Source organism: Penaeus vannamei, chromosome 8 (genome assembly GCF_042767895.1).
Source record: "Penaeus vannamei isolate JL-2024 chromosome 8, ASM4276789v1, whole genome shotgun sequence".
In the NCBI taxonomy this organism is placed as follows: domain Eukaryota; kingdom Metazoa; phylum Arthropoda; class Malacostraca; order Decapoda; family Penaeidae; genus Penaeus; species Penaeus vannamei.
Window position 1 is genome coordinate 11401200 of NC_091556.1, and position 22500 is coordinate 11423699.

General features: G+C 37.6%; 1 protein-coding gene across 4 annotated transcripts in view; it reads left to right on the forward strand.

Annotated features, from left to right (window-relative positions):
• Window positions 1-22500, forward strand: part of Ip6k (Inositol hexakisphosphate kinase) — a 36262-nt gene that overhangs the window by 13759 nt on the left and 3 nt on the right. For 3 of the 4 annotated variants that reach the window (XM_070124343.1, XM_070124345.1, XM_070124344.1), the window contains exons 4-6: window positions 2426-2670; window positions 3698-3873; window positions 20062-22500. The exon at window positions 20062-22500 is cut by the window's right edge and continues 3 nt beyond it. In XM_070124343.1, the coding sequence (XP_069980444.1) occupies window positions 2426-2670; window positions 3698-3873; window positions 20062-20748 (1108 nt within the window). In that variant the 3' untranslated portion in view covers window positions 20749-22500. The remainder of the gene's footprint in view (window positions 1-2425; window positions 2671-3697; window positions 3874-20061) is intronic. The other variant, XM_070124346.1, reaches the window with a different exon arrangement.

Here is a 22500-nt window from a genome sequence, read left to right on the forward strand (position 1 = left end):
GTTCAGGTGATTAAAAAAAAAAAAAAAATTTAATCAAAGAAATGAAAAGAAAATAAAGATAGAAAGAAAAAAAATAATAAAAAAATAAAAATGAAAAATAAAACAGATGATCGCCTTAACCTATTAAGTGTTACATTAGTTTACGTATAGGGTAACCCCAGAGGTAGCAATTTTTTTTTTTTTTTTTTTTTTTTTTTTTTTTTTTTTTTTTTTTTTTCCCTTAGCCCATACAACCCAAAATCAACCAAGAAACACAAATAAAACCTTAAAAGGGATCAGCATACCAGACTGATACTTCCACCCCCTCTGTGCCACGTCTTCTCCCTTCGCTTCTGATGTGCGTCCTATGCTGTCTTCCAGCATATTTTACATGCGACCATTAGTTGTAACCATGTAGATGAAGGAGATGATGCAGCAGCAGCTACAGTGTGTGGAGCTGGCAAGGTGGTGGCAGAGGGCCCCTCATGCTCATCATCATTGCTTTCCTCGCTCTTGGAATAACCTTGGCTAAATACATAATCCATATCTTTACTGCTATCATCTAGGGGGTAGTTACTATCAGAGTCCTCCTTATCAATAAATTCTCTATCATCTTTGCATGAAAGCAATGAATAAATGCTAGTTATATCTAGGGATCGGTGGCATCTATCTGCCATGAGTATAAGGACAGTTCTGGTGGCAGTAGAGCACCCAGAATTCTTGCACCTTTTAGGAAAACATGCCAGAGACTCCAAGGAAACTAAATACTGCCCATACAAAGCAAATAATTAGCGCAAAAAACATATATATGTAAAACATCGTGATGTGAGAAACCTCTGGGCATACCCAATGCAAGCATGCCTTGTGACATGAGAAACATATACCGGGTTGATCAGTGAACGTATTTACTAGTATTTTATACACACACACACACACACACACACACACACACACACATATATATATATATATATATATATATATATATATATATATATATATATATATATATAAATATATATATATACATACAATATTAACCCAGTGTCGCTAGGAAAATTTAGTGTTCATTTTAGTATTGTTTTGTGAAATGTCTCTACACATAGATAGTTTAGCCACCAAGTAGTCAATTTGTTGACCATGTGACCTCCCCTGATTATAATTTTCTTTGAGTTTCCAGGATTTTTTTCTTTCTCTTACTAATGCTGTAAATGTTGCTGCTGTTATTATAATTATTGTTATTACTATAAACCATATAATTATTATGATGTTTTGGATAATACTACCAGTAATATAAAAAAAATATTTTTCTGACAATCAAGAAAAAAGAGAGAGATATGAGATAGGTAGTACTAGTACTTAGCTTATTGATGACTAAGTACTTGTGGAGCCTGTTATTTGCAAAGACAATTGATAAACTAAACTCGGTGGGCATTGCATGTACGTTCATGTCATCAGCAATGGTTTTGGGTTAAGAGTGAGTGAGTGAGTGAGTGAGTGAGTGAGTGAGTGAGTGAGTGAGTGAGTGAGTGAGTGAGTGAGTGAGTGAGTGAGTGAGTGAGTGAGTGTGTGTGTGTGTGTGTGTGTGTGTGTGTGTGTGTGTGTGTGTGTGTGTGTGTGTGTGTGAGTGAGTGAGTGAGTGAGTGAGTGAGTGTGTGTGTGTGTGTGTGTGTGTGTGTGTGTGTGTGTGTGTGTGTGTGTGTGCACGCGCGCGCGCGCGGGCGCATGCATACATGCATGCATTTGTGCATGTCTTTTGTAAAAGATAATGTAAATAATTGTTGCATATATATAAACAATATCACTTTGTTTTTTGTTTTGTAACTGTGCTTTTCAATAAGTGGCATTATGATAAGTCAAAAGTGGGGCAATGTGAGGCACACTAATTGTAGAGTTGTCAATATTTCTCATGTTTGTGATGTTGAATCGTGAATCCATTAAACTACTAACGCGGGTGTATTTTGAAGCTGAAAATAATATTTACTGGGCGGCTACAAAATCGGTGCACAGGACTGGTCTGGAATCTGCCTGTGCACCAGCCGCGGCCCTCGACGGAATCGGAGCACAAGCTCCAATCCAATGTCACACTGGCGGGACGCCCAACAGTGTTTATTTTTCCGGGCATCACATATATGCGACACCCTTCGTGAATGGGTTAATGCCATAAGCAGTACATGTGGAGAAGGCCACACTTTTCCCTGTGGATGACATTGCAAACTCCACCTCATTTTTTGATAACACAAGCATGTTCCATTTTTTAAGAATGTCAGTTGTAATATGTAGATATGGATGCAAGAGGAAATATTGGAAAAATCTTGAATAAGAAGATTGAATATGCATGTTCTTTGACTTTATTGTGCTCCTTTTATGTCTTTGTGTAACATCTCTCAATACATTTTATTGTTCATTCTGTGAACTTGATAACTTTCATGTACATTCTTTTCAGAAGATGTCTCAGGCGCATTAGTTCCAGTAGTGTTGAACTAGAGAGTGATGAAGAAGATGAACACCCAGTCACCCCACCAACATCACCCAATAGTGCCTGCAGTGCAGCCACAAACACCAGAACTTCAGCAGATGAGAATATATCATCTCTTACTCATCCAGACACACACAATCCTTGGCTACAGCAGTGCCACCAGACAACACTGCACAAACTGAAACAAAAGTCTGATTCTTCTAATGTTGTAGGTGAGTACAGGTTGTCATATGTTGTTAGTTTTTGTAAACACGCACATGCACATGCATACGCACCCACACACACACGCACACACACGTACACACACACACGTACACACACACACGTACACACACACACGTACACACACACACGTACACACACACACGTACACACACACAGGTACACACACACAGGTACACACACACAGGTACACACACACGTACACACACACACGTACACACACACACGTACACACACACACGTACACACACACACACACACACACACACACACACACACACACACACACACACACACACACACACACACACACACAGACACACACACACACACACACACATATGCTGATGTTTGTTCCTCATGGTCCTTCACTTTATTTTCTTTCTTCTTTTTTTTTCTTTTCTTTTCTCTTCTCTTCTTTTTTATTCCTTTCTCTTCTCTTCTATTCTTTTCTCTGTTCTTCTGTATTATTCTTTTCTTTTCTTTTGTTTCTCTTCTCTTTTCTTCATTTCTCTTTTGTTTTTCTTTCCTTTAAGCTGTGTCTTGTAATATCTGTAGTATTTGGTAATTTAGCTTTTATTTATTTATATATTTATTTTTGATTATTATTATTTTTTTTTTTTTTTCATTTTATTTATCTAATTTTTGAGGAGAATGCTGGTAATGCAGGCTTTTACTTGCTGTATATGTAACACATGCTTTTGCATATATTTTCACCAATTTTATAATAAAATAGATTTTTATTTTAGGCTTCCTTGAGAGAAGGAAAGACAAGTGTTTTATTGGGTTTTATTCCTTTGTTTTATTCCTGATGCACATTGCATCACTATTTGTGATATGAGTTATGTACTTATTATTGTTATTATCATTATTGTCATTGCTATTATTTTATTATTATTTACCTTTTTTTGATAATGAACTTAATCCCTGGGTGTCCTGAAAGTTTGAATAATATATCACATATTTAATATATATAGTTGCATTGTATATTCATTTCACTATACTTTCCTATTTCAGAATGTATAATGCTCGAGAACCTCACCTTCAAGTTCAGATATCCATGTGTTCTTGATCTGAAGATGGGGACAAGACAATATGGGGATGATGCTCCGGAAAGCAAACGCAAAAGTCAAACTGCCAAGGCGGCTAACACAACCACAATCACGTTAGGAGTCAGATTGGTAGGAATGCAGGTACTGTATCTCAGACATCCCTTTGCTTTTTCTCTTGTCACTCTGCAGCACATATGCCGTAAGTGGAGAAGAAAAGGACGAAAAGGAAGTGGTTTGGTATATTGGTTGTTGTAGACAATGAGAATGATCTTCATCATTATATTAATGATGGAGATGGATAATAATATTAGTTCATTATATTAATGATGGAGATAAAGTGAGTAAAGTGCAAATGATGAAAGCAATAATAATGCATTACAAAATTTATTTAATATTGTTCTTTATACTAGAATTAAATCATATTGATGATTTTGATGTTGAAAATGAGTCGATGGCAAGAAAAAACAATAGCAATACGTTTCTATTGAAGATAGCATTGATTATGATTAACATTAGCAATGCTAAAGATTGTTTCCTGTATTGATTGATAAACTGCAGTAAAAATTATGACTATGCTAAAGTGGTGGTAATAATGATTTTAATGATAATGATGATTTTAATAATGATGATGAATCATATGAGAGACGAAAAATTACCTTCCTCTACTGCCCCACTGTTGCAGGATAAGGAAAGCTGAATATCAAATCTGAAGGTAACATTAGTGGGCAGAGTTTGTGTGACAGAATGGGAATCCATGCTCCAGACCTCTTAGACAGAAAAAATCCAGACCTTTTAGACAGAAAAATAGATTTGTTCTTCTCTTGTATACCTTTTTTTATTTTCCGTTGAGGTTGGATAAAAAATCTGGGGGGAGGGAAAAGAACATGGTAGCCAGTAAAACCGCAGGATCAAGTACAATGAAAGAAAAGACTGAACTGAGGAATGTATAGTAAAACAATGTAGGGTAAGGAAGGCAATAGACTGACCAATTACTATATAGAGTAATGATCACTAAAGTAAATAATGCATACTTAATCCATTGAATCTTGGTACCTTGCTACCTGCACATGGAGCAAGGTCCAGGCATTAGGATTACTGTAGAGGCAACTCTCCTGGGTGCATGGCTTGTAAGCTTGGCCCACATGAACACTCTTGTGTGGTTTCTAGAATCCGGGCCTCCCCTTTACAATGTTATTTTCTTTTTTTCTGCATTAGTATTTTTTCCCCTCTTACATTTTTAAGGGTTATTTGTCGTTTGATAAAATGTATCAAGATGGAAATAAATGTTTTCCTTGGACAGACTCCATCTCATCTCTGTAGGTAGTCTAAAATTTTGTGCAATAACAATAACAAGAAGTAACATGTTGTTATTTGTCTTTTCTTTCTTTCTTTCTTTCATTTGCTTTACATGGATTTCTTTAACACACCCTGAACCACTGGTCAGATTGGGCAGGAATAGGATACTGTGCATGGAAGTAATGTCCTCTCTGAACCTGGTGTTCTTCTAGCCATGGCCCATAGATGGTACATTCCACCTTTTTTTACCAGTGGAAATGATACAAAAACCTCTTCCTAAAAGCCCACTGAGTCAGATCTTCCTCCAAGAGCTTTGTGCACTCATGGAGATTTATTCCCGTCACCCCAATCAAATTTCTTCATGATGTCATATTCCCAGCCCTTGTCCATATTTTTTTGTGAAATGATTAATCAGTCATGGAGCTGAAAATGAGCAGACCAGGGGCGTTCAAAAGATATTAAACAAGGGAATGCAAAGAAGTGTTAGTGGCCCAGTTTAGGAGCAGTATGAGCATGACCCGGTTCACCCAATTCATTGACCTGAAAAATGTGAGTCTAGCATGATTCACGCAAAGAAAATAGTCTATAAAGTATATTGCTAAATTTGCTGGCTTCTGAAGCATAGCATCTCCAGATCAAGTCAGTATTACTGATGCAAGATCACAATCACTTTGGTTGTAAGTCATGGTTGTTAGATTTGGATTTTAAAGTGCACAAAATGAGGATAGTATATAAGAAATAAGTATTGTGATCAAGATGAGTGTCTAGGAAGGGAATTTCATACACATGACATTCTACACAGGGTATCATTAACCTGTTGTATCTGTTGTATGCCTTGTGAATCACATGGACCAAGATCCAGGCATTACCTTCACTTGAGTGGTAACTCTCCCAGGTATGGCTCACAGATGATATAGTCCCCCCAGGTTTACCAAGGGAAATAATACAAGAGGCCCTCCCAAAAGACCCACCAAGTCAATCTCCGTCTAAAAGCTTTTGCAACGGGTTCAACCTTAGAAAACTTCTAGGGACACAAAACCTTTGTGTGCTTATGCAAAGGAGAAATCAACCTCTACACAAATCCTGATTGCTCCTCAGTGGAACTTTTCAAAACCATACAAGAGAAAAACTGAGGTACATAGAAGTAAGTAAATGTTTAAGATATGATCAGAATGTTATTGCAAAAAAATAACAAGAGGCCACTAGTATGAAAAGATGGAGTTTATGTACTCTTGATATGTCAAACATGTCAGAGAGGCATTGATTACTTATGCCCATGGGAAAATAGAGTAAATCAGGATGTGACAGTAGAATACAATACCATATCCATCAGATCTAAGAAGACAACATTTTGGAGGAATGGCCAAAGATATAAGCCATTAAAAATTGGTGTAATGGAGTTACTAATCAAACACAAATCAGCTAACAAATTAATTGTGTGAGTCAGCAAATGGTGAAGATAATAGCTTAACCTGTACTAAGTCCTTTTAAGATTTCAGACTACTGTGTCCTCTGGAGCCGAAAACTCCATCAGATTTTTAGCTTTCAGCTATAGTTTTAAGAGTATGTCCTAACAGACCTATGGCATCTCTGCCCACCTTATTTTCTTCAATAGATAAGATCAAATGGGTGTGTATAGGGTCAAATGGGTAGGCAAATTATAAGGAACAATTTTCAGAAAAGAAAGTATTTCATAGTAATATTTACAAAACATTAAGTATTTATAAAACATGAAATAAACAAGGTTGAAAATACATGCTGGCAGAAAGGAAAAGCCAGAGGACTAGGAGGCATGAGTTTTACACCATAAAATGTATCTCATGTTGAAAATACCAAATATTTTTCAAATAGGGAAAAGCCAAAGGGCAAAGATAGGTAATCAAGAGAGAAGACAGAGAGGTTCATTGGGGCTTTCTACTTCTCATAGTGAGTTTGGGGAGGGATTAAGGATGATGGAGCGCCACTAATCAGTTATAAAGAGAACAAAATGGTCAGTGTGGTGGAGGGGGGGGGGGAGGGGATGATCACAGTGGTCTTCCTAGCATTTGTTTTTTTGCTGAATCATTGTTGGGTACTCGCAGGGGTGGACAATTCGGTCTCCCGTGCACAGTGGGATGACTAGTTTGGAGCTGCTGTTAATTTCTCAAGATTGTGTAGAATAGCTGCTGGATGACCAAATTGATTTTATTTAAATGTTTTGGTCGCCCATTGTGAATTGAACAAATCTAGGGAAAATAATTTCAAAAGGTTTTGGCAGATATGTAAGATGCTGACCGATTTTGTTTAATAATTAGTAAAAGTATATTGTTAACATCATAATACCTGCCAAAGAACAGAAATTCCCGAACAACACCAATCGGAATGGTGAGTCTTGCTCTCAACAGGGATTACAGGTGTAATGCTTTGTATTGTGCAAAGTCATGTACTAGTGCATATGTACTATAGTGGTGCCTAATTCTTCCATGGCTGCCTGCCAAGTAGTGACATTGTACATGACTGGCAGTGTGATTAGCTGAACATTCAGTGTTCATGATTGTCTTGTGATAGTAAATTCTAAGAAAGAATTGATAGGTGTGAAATACATTGCATCAACATTGGATCAGTTAGGTTTCACAATTGATTTAGAGAAATCAGAATTTGTGCCCAGTCATGAAAAAGAATTCTTGAGTTTTGTATTAATTTCCAAGGATATGACGATAAAAAATACAAAAAGGAAAGGAGATAAATTCAGAAGATTGGGTTTACAATTATTACAAAAGAATGAGATCACAATCAGAAATTTATCCAGTTTCATAAATAACAGTTGCAGCAGGAGAAGCAGTACCCTAACCACCTTTTAAGTATAGATATTTAGAAGTTCTAAGGAACACAGCACTTATTGTAATGAATATGAAATATGAATATGGACTTCTATCACCTGAAAGGAAAATTGAATTGCTCAATGAAAAAATAGCTAATAGATTTAGCTTTCAAATAATCCAAAAACCATTAGGATCACCTATGTAGTTATGGAGAAATTAAAAAAAAAAAACATTCACTTCTACTTACCTTTGCCTTTATTCCTGAGACACCAGTCTCCTCTTCCCCCCTCATAAGAAAACCTTTGTTTCACAAAACTCTCCAACCAACTCCACTGCAGAAACTATGGAAGATATTCAAAGCTATATATCCATCCCCCTCCTACTCATATTCCTACTACACCCCTTCCTCCTATTCCCTCTCAACACAACCTAACCAATTCTGCTTACTACTGATATCCGTCCTCCCTCCCTCCATCCTCATGATACTAACGATATCCATCCTCGTCCTACTCATATTCCCCCTACACCCCTCCCTCCTACTCCCTCCCAACTCAACCCATCCCCCTCAACTCCCAACTACATGTACATCCTCCCTTCCTCCATCCCCTCTTATCATTTCCACTCCCTCCTGGATACACACATGAAACCCTTATGTAATTCCCTTACCTAGACCCACTATAGCCCATTCACACATCAACTCCCTTACCCATCTTTAACCTTTCAAGATTACTCTAGATAGTTGATGCATTGCAACTATCACCTTTCTCCCCTCCTTTAACCCCTTGGATCCGGGTGCAATGGTTATGTAAGTAGCCAGCATCCCGGGCGTGTGGTGTGTAGGCCGGGTGCACATGAGCACCCATGAGTGGTGACAAGACTCTGCACCTCCCCTTTGAGAAGTTATTTTGTGAAAACTTTTTTAGCTTTATGGCCATTTTCCAATGTCCATATTTGTCTTTTGATTGGCTTTATCCAGATTGTAATTATTTATTTTCCTTGCACAGACTCCATATCATCTCTCTATGTAGTAAATAGCAAGAAAAAAAAAAGGAACATTTGGTTATTTGTGTCATATATCTCATTTTTTTGTAATTTTCAATTTTCCGTAATATAACCTGAGTTACATTCCACATTCGTTTATCAATGGGAATAATGCCAAAGCCCCCTTCTAAGTGTCAAATGAGTCAAATCACACTCCAAGAGGTTTGTGCACTCGTGGCGAGTCTTCCGTCACCCTGGCCTTCACTCTTGATGTTTCATTCATGTCATCCGTATAGCTGTCCAAGATTTTCCTTGACATGACTGCAACGTCATCTGGATCCCGGGGGTTAATATACTTTCCTGTAGTGCTATATGACCTTAGATGTCTAGCACATTTATTTTGCTTTTTAACCATTAAGCTGACATATTTAGAGACATTTGCGGACTCTATGGTGAACCCTTTATTGATCTTTTTGCAACTTGAAGTAACGCTCAACTGCCATTTTTTTGGAAGCCAGACCCTGAGGCACTAGGTACAGATGCATTTTCAATTAGATGGAATAATGACTTCTTGCCTTTATGCTCCCCCCCCCCCCTTTAGAGTCATAAGAGACGTCATTTGAAAATTAAAGGTGGAAAAAGCATCAATACAATACTTCCAATGTGGCAAACTCAACTATGGTTACCAGAGGCTCTGAGCTTCTTGAAGGAAACTCCTTGTCTTCTTCCACACAAATGTTTGCACCTGTCTCAAGATCCACAATAAATCCATCCAATCAGGAATCTGCAACTGACAGTGGGGCCTCTGGCTTTCAGAAAGTCCGGTTTTTCAGCCAGGGTTACAAACTTTCTGTTCAAAGCCTGGAATGAGAAAACACTTGTGGCATATGTTAGGCATATCAAAATATGGAATGACTTTTGTTTACGAGTAAAGATTAATCCATTTTCACCCCATTTAAATAAGCTTTTAGATCATTTACTCAATTTATTCTTTAAGGGAAAAGCAGATGGTTCTGGATTTAGTTACAGTTGTCCCAATACAGCCAGATCAGCTATTTCTACAGTTGCAAGAATTAATGGAATCCCTCCAGTTATTTGTTTGTTTATAAGGTCAGCAGCTAAACAACGTTCTAACTTACCTAGATATGACATCATTTGGTATCCTTATGACTGTTATCAGTAGGTGTCTGCTTCTGTTTTGTTTTTGGAGGTATGGTCATGTTATCCGAAACCATGGTTGTGAACTATAAAAATTATTATCTAGTTCTTTTATCTGGAAGGACACCAGATTCTTTGGATGTAAGGACCCAACAGAGGTCTCCAAGGCCACCTTTGAAATGTAACTGTCCACCCCTGAGTCTATATGGATGCCAGAGCTACTTAATAACCCCTTGAATCCAGCTGCTTCACAGCAATCACATGGACCTAAATACAGGCATTAGGCTTACATCAGGCCGCCCTGCCGGGTGTGCGACGTTTAGGCTAGGTGCACACGAACACTTATGTACAGTGACAAGACTATGCCTCCCCTTTGCAATATTGTTTTACATAAGCATTCTTAGCTTTTTTTTTTACCATAACCATCTTTGTCCAGTGGAATCATGGCATCAGAATCGCAGAATTTCACTGTGGATCCTGAAATCTTCTCCTTAACTCTTGCTATTCTTTCATGTTTTCGGAGTTCTAATCTTTTCTAGGATGGAGCAACTTGCTTCATAATTCCACATTTTGAATATTCATGGTATCTGTGGTTTCATCTTGAAGGTGGTGGCTACACGTTTATTTATATTCGTCAGTCAAATGAGAATCGATGGTCAGTGCTATTGTTTTTACTTTTTATTCATATCTTACCTTAAATTTACATGAAAATGTTGATGTAAAACTGAATATGAATAATTATGGATAATTTTAGAATATGTAATGATATTAATTATTTCAAATGAGAATATATACATACCATGCATACTGTAGAGCCTCAAAATGTGCGCAATATTTCCATTTGTCCATCAATGGACGAGTGGGTATCCACCTCATCGAATGTGTGGGCGAAAGTCCAGTGGATTGAGTCCATCAATGGGTAAATAACATTAAAGATCACTGTATTTCACAAATTTATGGGTAGTCTGACTGTACCTTTATTCCATGAAATATAAATATGATCTGATTTTGACATATACATCATACAAGTATAGTTAGGGTTTGATAATGATACTTGAACAGTTACAAAAAAATATAATCATGTCGAGCAGATGTGTACTTTGGGTGGACATTCCAGCTGCATAGAGGGGCCTCTTAGGGGGACCCGGTCTAAGAGGTGCAAGAAGCACCACTGGGTTACGCTTTTCTGATTGCAGTCATTTTATGTTTGCTCTTTCATTTGAACCCAAATGAATTGTTAAACATAATTATTTTGTAATAAATTTATTTTACTAGTTATAAAAAAAAAAAATATGTAAAGATTGCATATGAAATAGTTTATTTGTGTAAACTCACAGAATAGACTTACAAATATCTGATATCTATTATTACATCACAAGAAGAAGCATTCATGACAAATGAATATAAGGGATTTGTATTTCAAATAACACTTTCTGAATGGTTATTTCTAATGAGCATAGAAACAATTCCAAAGTCCCTCTATAACTAGTACACCACTCATTACTAAACATTAATGGCTTGTTTCAAGGCAGGGACACATGGTTTGATGATTTTAAAGAAAAGATAGCATAATGTGCCAGGGTGTCTCATGTGGGACACCCGTCGTAAATGGGTTAATATACGTGCATATGCACATGTAAACAAATTTGCATACATATACAGATATATACAAATTTACTCTAAAGAAAACACAAGTAAAAGAGATCTAAGACAAAAAACAACCGATTTATAAAATGGTCATGTTGTCTTGGGTTCAAATTTGCCTCTTTTCACGGGAGTCATTTGTTTGTTTGCTTCTATAAATTAGATATTAATAATAATAGATTTGTGCAACAAAGTGTGTTTGAAGGAGAAATGTTGTTAGTTTCTACAGCAAAGAGATGACAAAAAATCATAAATAAAAGACTACAGAAAATGAACTTAAATATCCATCTCATTTGTTCGTTTTTTTACTCTCTCATTTTTCAAGCTTCAAATGATCCATTGTACCAGAGTTCTTTAATGATTCAATTTTCTAATGTATCACTAAATCTTTTAAAGATGTGCATAGATCAGTGTTGGCTTTGTTTTGAATTTCACGTCTTTTTGATTCAAATTTTTAAAGAAAAAAAAAAAAGTTGAAATTGATTTTTCCCCTTTTTCTATTGGAAAACTAAAGCAAATTTAAAGACAAAGTTAACATAGGTGTCTTAGGAATTCATCGATGTTCATTCAGATATTTTTCAACACATAATTCATAATCCTCTGGGACAAGGAATCAACTACACAGACATTTTCTCTTATGGGGCTATCTTCACAAATTTGGTCTCAAAAGCTGCGGAATATTGAAACATAAAACATAAAAAAGAGAGTAAAATCCGTAAATCCATTTTTTAATTTAAGAATATATATCCCTTGATTTCCTACCCTTCCCCCTCATTAACCCCCCAATCCCTTGCCCGTTGTTGTTGTGGGGGGCTTAGGAGATGGAGACTGAGACCCAGTGCAGGGATCTCCCCTGCCTAGGGCCTCAGCCCTCGACTCAACTAATTTTGCATGGTCTTTTCCCCCTCCAGCTTTTTGTTTCCGTCCCTTCTCCAACCCCTTCTACTATCTACTTCCTAAAGTGTAAGAGCCGTGCTGAAAGGATGAAAAGCTGACCTAGTGCCAGTCCTGGACAGCCTGCGGGAACCATGGGCACTGTTTATTTCCCCTACATAATCAAGGCATCCCATGGCCAGTAATGAAAATGTAATACCCTTATTAGAAGCAATGAGGCTTGCCCCTTCATCAGATAGCCCCACCAATTCAAACTCTCCTGGCTCCCCTACATCAGGCTCTCCTTTGACCAAGACTCCGAACACTGAAACTACTACCCACTCCTCAATGCCTACTGGTGCATTACCCATCCAAGCCGAGACTCAATCTCCAGAAGACATTCCTACCCTCCCAATTCATCAACTCTACCCCCACAACCTTCTTTACCAAACACCCCATCTTTCCTTATTACTACCCTACAGCCTTATTCTCCATCTCTCTGTAATACTACCCCCCTCAACAATACTCCCTCTTCCACATGTCCCCGATCGTCCACTATCACCAACCCTACAAATATCTTAAATACTATATTTAGCCCAGCTAGATGGGACCGATTTTTCATGATCCCTTATACAGCTCCTTACTCAGGCAACACTCTTCTCTTTCAACAATGCCTCCAAAAACAAGTGGGCAGAGTCCCTTTCTAAACCAGATACGATCGCTCCCATCTTGTAACAGTCAGATCTGAAATTAGAGCTATAGCATTATCAAATCCAACTGATCACTCTGGCAACCCCATCCCTGCAGAACCTCATCCAACTCTTAATACTTGTACCGGAACTGTCTCTATATCCCCAGCAAACTGCCCCGTCGATACCAAAGATTGGTCAGACTGGGGAGGAGACTTACTCGAATGCCTCAAAGACCAAGACCTGAAATCAGTACATTGCTACGCCATTCCTCCTAGAGGTCATCGAAAGAAACCCACCAACAATGCCAAAATTACTTTCAGTACACATGACCTTCCCGTTTGTATCTACATTGGTGGACAATCCCTCCCTGTTCAACCATACCAACCTCCTCCCCATCAATGTCAAAACTATTGGCAATTTGGAAGTCCTGCCAAAAACTGCCGCTCCACAGAGTGATGCCCTATATATACCCAACATGGTCATAACCAGTCAAACTGCCTTGCAAAAACACGCACATGTGCTAACTGCAGTGGACCCATATTGTATTTTATAGAGGCTGTCCCACTTACAAGTTTGAGTCTAAGGTAGCAACTCTCAGATACAAAACTGGTCTCATTCTACGTGAAGCCAGACTGGAAGCACGCCAACAAGGTTTCTCTTATACTCCATACTCTAGTAATTTTGCTCGCTCTACCCTTCCTCCTCCACCTCCACCTCAAGATGTTACTACGCCCTCTCCTATACCTACTTACTTCCCCACTTCCACTTATATATTGGACCTCCCCCAGTCAAATTCGTTTGCTACTCTAAACCCAGACACCCTAATCTCAGGTACAGCTCCAATCCCAACTACAGCCCCAACACTGTCCCCTCTCCCTCCCCGCACTACCCGCAACTGACCAAACGTTCCCCCCTTCTTCCCCTACTGCACGCTCACCTCCACCTACCTTTATTCCTCAGACACCAGTCTCCTCTTCCCCTCCTCATAAGAAAACCTTTGTCTCACAAAACTCTCCCTCCACACTCGAAGTGACTGCTGATATCCATCCCCCTCCTAATCATATTCCCCCTACACCCCTCCCTAAGAGAGTATAGACTCTTTAAAATTAACGAAACAGGAAACACACAACCAAGGTCATAAAAAGCACAGAGTTTAGCAAAACTGCAAGACACAGAGAAAAATGTACAATTAGGAACAAATAAAAGGTCAATAGCACTGGGAGCTCTGTAAGTGTTCTCTGCACTTGGTAGCACTGAGTTAATTGAGGTTGCCAAGAACTGCTATAGCTGTGCTGCAGCTGGCAGTCAATATATAGGTATGTCAAATGGCACCTCAGATGAATTAGACCATTGGATCTGGTTGCGTTACGGGAAATCACGGTGCTGAAAATACAGGTAGTGGGTTATGTAAATAGCCAACATCTCAGGCATGCATTGTGTAGGCCAGTCACACATGAACACCCAGGAGGGTGTTTGCTATTATGCCATTTTCCAATGTCCATATCTGTATTTTGATTTGCTTTATCCAGATGGCCCTCCCAAAACCTATCTTGTTGTCATCGTGGGAGGGCTTGGGAGACGGGGACTGAGACCTAATGTGGAGGATTACCCCTACCTTGGGCCTCAGCCCTTGCCTCAACTAATTTTGCTTGGTCCTTTCTTCTCTTTCCTCTTCCGTATCTTCTTTATTCCCTTCTATCCCATTCCTAAGGTGTGAGAGCCGTTCTGAAAGGAGGAAAGGCTGGCTTTGCATCAGTCACGAACAGCCTCTGGGAGCCATGGGCACGGTATTCCCTTGCATAATTACTTAGCCCTTACCCCATATGGAGGACCCTAAGGGGTAGACCATTTCTTTTTCCCCAATTTATTCAGGCTCACCATGGCCAGTAATGAAGATTCTTTACCCTTAATGGAGGCATTAAGGCTTTCCCCCTCATCAAATAGCCTATCTGAATTTGATTTTGATGGTTTTCTGACCCCTGCCCCTCCTTTGACCACGGCTCCGACCACTGATGCTAATACCCCTCTTTGACGCTTACGAACAACTCTGAACCATTCTGGAACATCTACCAAGGTTATTACTCAACCCCTAGAAAATAGCTTTTCCTCATCCACAACATTTTGCACAACCCTCTTCAATGTGAACCCCCTCTTCCCTTATTACTACTCTTCATCCTTATTGTCCCCCCCCCCCCAAGCAGAACTACTTCACTTTACTCCACCCCATCTTCCTCTCTCCTTCGTCCTTCAACTACATCTACCTCTGCAAACCTTCTGGGTACTCTAATTGGCCCAGCCAAGTTGGATCAATTCTTTGTGATTCCCCCCACAGCCCTGTATTCTGAGAATACCCTTCTCTTTTAACAGTGCTTCCAGTAACGAGTAGGCAAGGTTACCTTTGGCAGTCGCTCTGATTGTTCACACCTTGTCACGGTTACATCTGAAGCCCAAGCAAACCCTTTCCTGCCGAACCTCACCCAACTCTTAATACTTGTACTGGAACTGTTTCTATTCCCCCAAATGCTTGTCCCATATATTACAAGGATTGGTCAGACTGTGAAAATGACCTACTTTCCTGCCTTGATGAATATGATGCAGTGGCAGTACAGTGTTACACTCTTCGTCCTAGAAACATTTGGTTATGTGTGTTATATATCTGATTTTTTTTTTTTTTTTTTTTTCGTAATTTACAATTTTGCACAATACAACCTACACTGCCAGTCACAGTGGCTAGGAATACGTTGCTCAGCATGAAAATGGTGTCCTCCCTGGAGCTGGTGCTCTTCCAGTCATGGCTTATGCACATTGCATTTCACATTTGTTTATCAATGGGAATAATGCTAAAACCTTCTAAGTGCCAAATAAGTCAAATCACTCTCCAAGAGGTTTGTGCACTCGTGGGAAGTTTTTTCCATCACCATGGCTTTCACTTTTGACATCAAGTTCGCCTGCAGCCATTTTGCCCGATGACGGCATGTTCATGTCACCCAGTCCTTGACCCTGACTTTTCTATGATAGGACTGTAACGTATCATAGGGGTTAATACAGGAACTGTTTCTGTCTCCCCAACTGATTGTCCTATCTTTGACAAGAACTGGTCAGGAAGTGAAGGCCTACTTCCCTTGTTGATTATGATGCAGTGGCAGTAAAGTGCTCCACTATTTCTCCCAGAGGCCATCGTAAATTCTACGCCAATATTGCCAAAATTAGCTTCCACAGACATGACCTCCCCCATGAAATTTATATTGGTTGAGTGTCCTGCCTTGTCCAACCATATCAACCCCTTCCTCATCAATGTAGAAAATATTGGCATTTTTGGCCACCCAGCCAAACACTGTCGCTCCATAGCCTGCTGTCCTCTGTGTGCCCAACCTGGTCATGACCATTCAAATTGCTCTGCTGAGTCATGTATGTGTGCCAATTGTGGTGGCTCCCATAATGTATTTTATAGGAGTTGCCCTGTCTATAATCTTGAATGTGAGGTAGCAATTCTCAGATTCAAACCTAAGTCCCACTCTTCGTGAGGCCAGAGAGGAATCACGAAGAGAAGATTTTTCTTTCACTACCTCTATCAAAATTGTCATTCACTCTGCTACCCTCCCATCATCTCAAGATGTCTCAACATCTCTCCTAGTATCTCTTCCCTCTCCTCAAGTCAAATTCCTTTTCCAGTCTAAATCTTCATCACCTGCCCTAGTCCCTTTATCTCATTCCTCAGATTATTCTCCTTCTTCAACAGCTATCTCTATCCATATTACCCATTGATTGTTTTCATAATGGCTTATGAAAATATTGCAAATCCTTATTGTAGCATACACAGTGAGTCATAATACGTTAAAAGTGGACTGAAAATGCATGTGCTATGCGTGAAAATATGAAGTACCATAATATTGTGATCTTTTTCCTCTTTATTTATTTTACATTATAGATAACAAATCATGCTGGAAATACTTCTATATGATATAATTAACTATTATTTACCTTTATTGTTGCAATAATGGGGTATTACAACGTATAATATTGGTCGAAAAAATGATTGTTCTCAAGACCACCGAATATCACAGTCTACCCTGATATTTGGAGGTCTTGAGTGTTTGAAAGGCCTTTGTGCACACATTTTTTTTATGCAAGGGTCCAAAGTGTTTAACTCTACAGGATGATACACCCAACTCTCACACTAACACCTGTGAAATAACGATATACAAGTACAGGGCGGCGCCAAAATATGTATATAAGGTATGTAAAGATATACATATAATTTCCGTGTATTCCATGACCTTTTTGTTTATTTATAGTTACTTCTGTTTTTGTTTTTGTTTTTTGTTTGTTTGTGTTGTCTGATATTTCAAAAAGTTATGAACACATTTTAATGAGATTTTTACCAGAGGTGTGTTTTAACCTAACTTAGATGCCGATGACACTTTGGTGGTGATGGACTATGGTTCAAATCCAGGATTTTTTTTTTTTTTTTTTTTTTTTTTTTTTTTTTTCTTTTCTCTCTCTCTACCTCAAAAAGTTATGGGCAGATTAAGAAAAAAAAAAAAAATTCCAGAAAATTTTGCAGGTGATCCGTATCATTTGGCAATCCTACCCCCAATTTGAGTGAGGGGGAGAGTTTGCATTTTCAATATTTTTTGCTCATAGATCAATCTAACTATATATGATGAAAATATAAAGAAAAGAAAATACTCCATTTGAACGGCATATGTTTATTTGTATGAAAAATTTCTTTGTTATTGTTTTTTCGAAATTATTCCGAAAAAATGAAGGTTGGTCTCATCTTACATTAAATTTAAAAAGCTTACAGAAAATCATCTAATTTTCTTATTACATCTAATCATTATATTGCATTTGTCGATTTTCCAAGGTAAGGTGAAAAAAAATAATATTTCGGTCGACATCGAAAAGGGCTGCTATCACCTTAAAAACAGTAATCGGGCTATGAAACTTCCAGGGGAGAATCGTAGGCCCTCAAACTCCTTGTAAATGCATTTAACTCAATTTCGGCAAGATGGGCAAAAAACGCTGAAAAATGACCAGATGATCCCCATATCAATAAACCCATTTTAATGTAAAGGAAAAATTATTAGTTATCCTAGACCAAAATTGTTCATTGGAATGACTTTTAGAAATTTGGCCATTGGGCCAGTGGTGCTCAGTCGTTTTTGCAGTCCTGGGTGGAGTTGGTTATCCACATATTTATGGCACCTACAACCTACTGTAGCAATTGCAGGTTGCATTTTTTACTGGTGACACATAAAAAAGGTACAATAGCTGTTTCAAATCTTTATGAAGACCTTGCATATGACAGATTTTCAAAATTCCATGTAGTTTTCATTTTGGAGCAAGTATCATTGTGTACTGTCATCTTCAGCATAAAATAATCAATATCTCACTTATTCTTCTGAAATTTTAAAATTTGGCTCTGCGATGCCTTTGGTATTGAAGTGCTCTTCACAACAGAAACAACAAATTTCAAATCAAAACAAAGTGGATGACAGTGGACTGTGCCGACCATTATAACAAAGCCAAACTAAAATATTATTATCATTATTTATACTTTTTTTTTTTTTTTAATGTTTGTACTGTATACTCTTTATACCTGCAGACCCTTTTATAAGCTGCAGCATATTACTAAGGAGTCTTTATGGAAAGCATGTTTCATGTGTAAATGTAAATAAAAGCACATTTTAAAAGTAAAATTTACAATATATATCATCATAAATTATTGTGACTTACATTTTTTCTGATATTGTTATAAAAGTTTTCTTTGGACATTCATTAACTCATATATATGCACAAGGTCATTATCAAATGCTGCAAAAGTCCATACAGGTATACCTGGTGCTGTTTAACTGTATAAGTAGTTTACCTATGCCCTTGCTCCTCCAGAGAAATAACCTGAGGTGGGCTCTACCAGTCATTAGTAATTTCCTCATTTGTGTACGTATACTGTAGGCTTTCTAATTCAAGATCACCCATCAAATATTTGTTTTGACAACAAACATTAAGAGTCCAAAAGTGAGGAAGATAACAAATCTGATATTTGTTGTTAAATATTTATGTAGTTCTCATTCATATGTTACTGTATTATGATTATTGATTATTATCAAGGTAAAAACCCTTTGAATGCGGTTGTTTCACGGCAATCACATAGCCAAAAATATGGGCAGTGGGTTACATAAGTGACTGCTATCCTGGGCATGCGATGATGAGACTGTGTGTCTCCCCTTTGCAAAGTTATATTGTGTAAACTTTTTTAGCTTTTTTGCCATTTTCCAATTTCCATGTTTTTCTTTTGATTTGCTTTATTTGTGTATGCACAGACTACATTATCTCTTTATGTAATAAATAAAGTTAGTTCATGAAAAAAGTAACATTTTGTTATTTGTTATACATTTTATTTTTTTTTGTGATTTTCAATTTTCCATTACAACCCGTGCCAAGAATATGATGTTAAGCATGGAAATAGCATACTCCCTAGACCAGTCATGACTTATGCACGATACATTCCACTCTTGTTTTTCAATGGGAATAATGCAACAGCCTCCTTCTAAGTCTAATCACACTCCAAGAGGTTTATGCAATCATGGCAAGTCTTTTCCATCACCCTAGCCTTTGCTCATGACTACAATTTTGCGTCACCTGGCCTGCCGCCATTTTGTCCGATGATGGCATGTTCATGTCACAAGGCTCTTGGCCCAAATAAAGCAAATCAAAAGACAAATATGGACATTTGTCACTGTTCATGTGTGCCTGGCCTATGTGCCACACACCTGGGATATTATTAACACAATTTTCAATTTATTAGTCTATAGGAAATTGGTCTTATAGGAAATTACATGATACGGTCAAAAGTTTATTTGTGCATATTTATTTTCCAGGTATACAACAAGGAAGAAAATTGTTATGTATGCAAGAACAAGTATTATGGCCGCCAGCTTTCAGAAGATGGCTTCAAACAGACTTTATGGCAATTTCTACATAATGGTCGAAGACTTCGTTTAGATATATTGGAAATAATTATTAGCAAGTTAGAAGAATTACACACTATTATTTCTAAACTTGACTCAGTTCGTTTCTTTACTTCTTCATTATTAATCCTTTATGATGGAAATGATCCTTGTCATTTAAAACCCCATCAGCGTGAAAGTGAAAGAGAGAAGGATAACAAAACCCCAGATAACGCAAGAGTAAAGACATGGACGGAGACACGGCAAGATGACAGCACAACCCACCGTGAAAGTTGGCCATCTAAGGAGGCCACGGCATCGTCCCTAAGTGCCAAACACCCAGCATATATGAGAGAAACACTGATGACTGGGGGTGGGAAGGCGCCAAGAGAACAGATCAGCAGAAATGAAGGCGAACCTCCATACAAGGCAAAAGGTCGGCACAGACACAGGGAGTGCAAACCACGCGTCGACATCCGTCTCATAGATTTTGCTCATGCTACTCACAAGGGTATGGGTGATGCGAAAAAGTACCATGGCCCAGATGAGGGAATCATGTTAGGGTTAGATAGTCTCATCAAGATATTTCAAGACATTAGAGAAAAATTTGATCATTGACATAAATGTTCATGGATCTACTTCTCTTAGGTCTCTCACAGGTGTTCTTGTCTATGTTAGACATCATTACATCACACTTCAGATTCATAACATCATGAGTGTATTGTGTATGCAAATGTAGTTATGACTATTATTCCATGTCAGAAAGATGTAAATAGGTTATCACAGATTCTGTATTCCATTGAAAGAGTATAGATTTAGCAGCCAGTGTTTCTTGGCCTGTAAAGTTTATACTAAGTTTAATGGTAAAAAATCTCATCTTTTGCAAATGTTTGGCTGTTCCGAGGAGGAATAGTGCTGTGCCAAATCATCATCTGTCCTTGCATATGTGTGTGTCGGGAAGGGATCAGTTGATAGGCGACGGAAGTCTTAAAATTATTCAGCAGGTTTGTTCTATCGTCTCATTTTCATATCCTATAGTAATGGCTTTAAGAAAGCAAAATATTCACTGGTTTATAGGTTTAGTGAATGAGTCATTATTTATATTTTAATTTGGTTGTGCTTTTTTTTTTTTTTTTTTTTTTTTTTTTTTTTTTTTTTTTTACTCAGATCATCTCTGGTTTGAAACAGAGGAGCATCCCTTTTTTTCTTTTTCTTTTTTTTCTTTTTTTTAATTTCTTTTTTCTTTTTTTTACCTCAGTATGTTAAGGAAGAATGTTTTGAAGATTTATAAAATCAAATGTATAAATATTAATTTCTTTTTATTTTCCATATAATGCCAGTTTTAAGAAACATTCATCTTGAAAGATCATGAAAGAGAAAATTACAGGAGTAGCAATATTCATGTGAAAAATTAACAAACATACAAATAATGCTTGAATGTGCATCTATATGTGTATCACATAAGATATAAAAGTATGTATGGTTACATGTGTACATATATTTTGTATATACAGTATGTGTAATACAGATACTGATGGATATCATTACATAGTGGACATTTGAGTGCAGAAGTAGATATCTATACATACATACGTAACATGCACATATAACTTAACATGCAGACAAAAAAAAAAAAAAAAAATCACATGTGGACACACAATCACAGCTTCTTCATTTATAGATAAGACTATCACACATATGTATATCTATGTACATGAAAGAACTTATAGAATATAGAATATGTAAGTAATGGGAGGTGAAGTAGCCAGGTTATATCAGCTCACATATGCTTTTCCATATTACATTGCTTGTATACCAGAAGGTGGCAGTTCTAGATGTTCAGGTAATGTATTTGTGAATTACATGTGAATGGAGATGGTGATATGAAGTCTTCAAATACTGTATGTGATTCATTGTTAGTGCACTTACAGATGGTAATGAACTAATACCATTAGATACATATTATTTTGTTATTTTGTTCCTTTGTTTCTCTTTTGTCTTTGTTCATTGAAAATATTAATACCATGTTTGTTGTTTGTCTCATTGTTATAGTCTTTGATAGTTGTCATTTCAACCATTAGAATTCATCAGCAAGCACCAGCATATCATCATCATTATCATCAAAATTTCCATAGGCATTTGTATCTTTTGTCATAGTTACAACTTCCCATTACAATCGCTGATGCCACTATTAATGTAATTGCAATATCTATCAGCGGTAAATGCTACTTTGTTGTTGTTGATGGCTTCATATTTAAATGTTTGCAGTTACATTTATCCTTTTCATCTTATCATTATTGTGTGTAAGATTGATTTTTAAGAAACATATAGGCCTATGTAGGAGTTCGTTCTATCATTACAATATTCCCT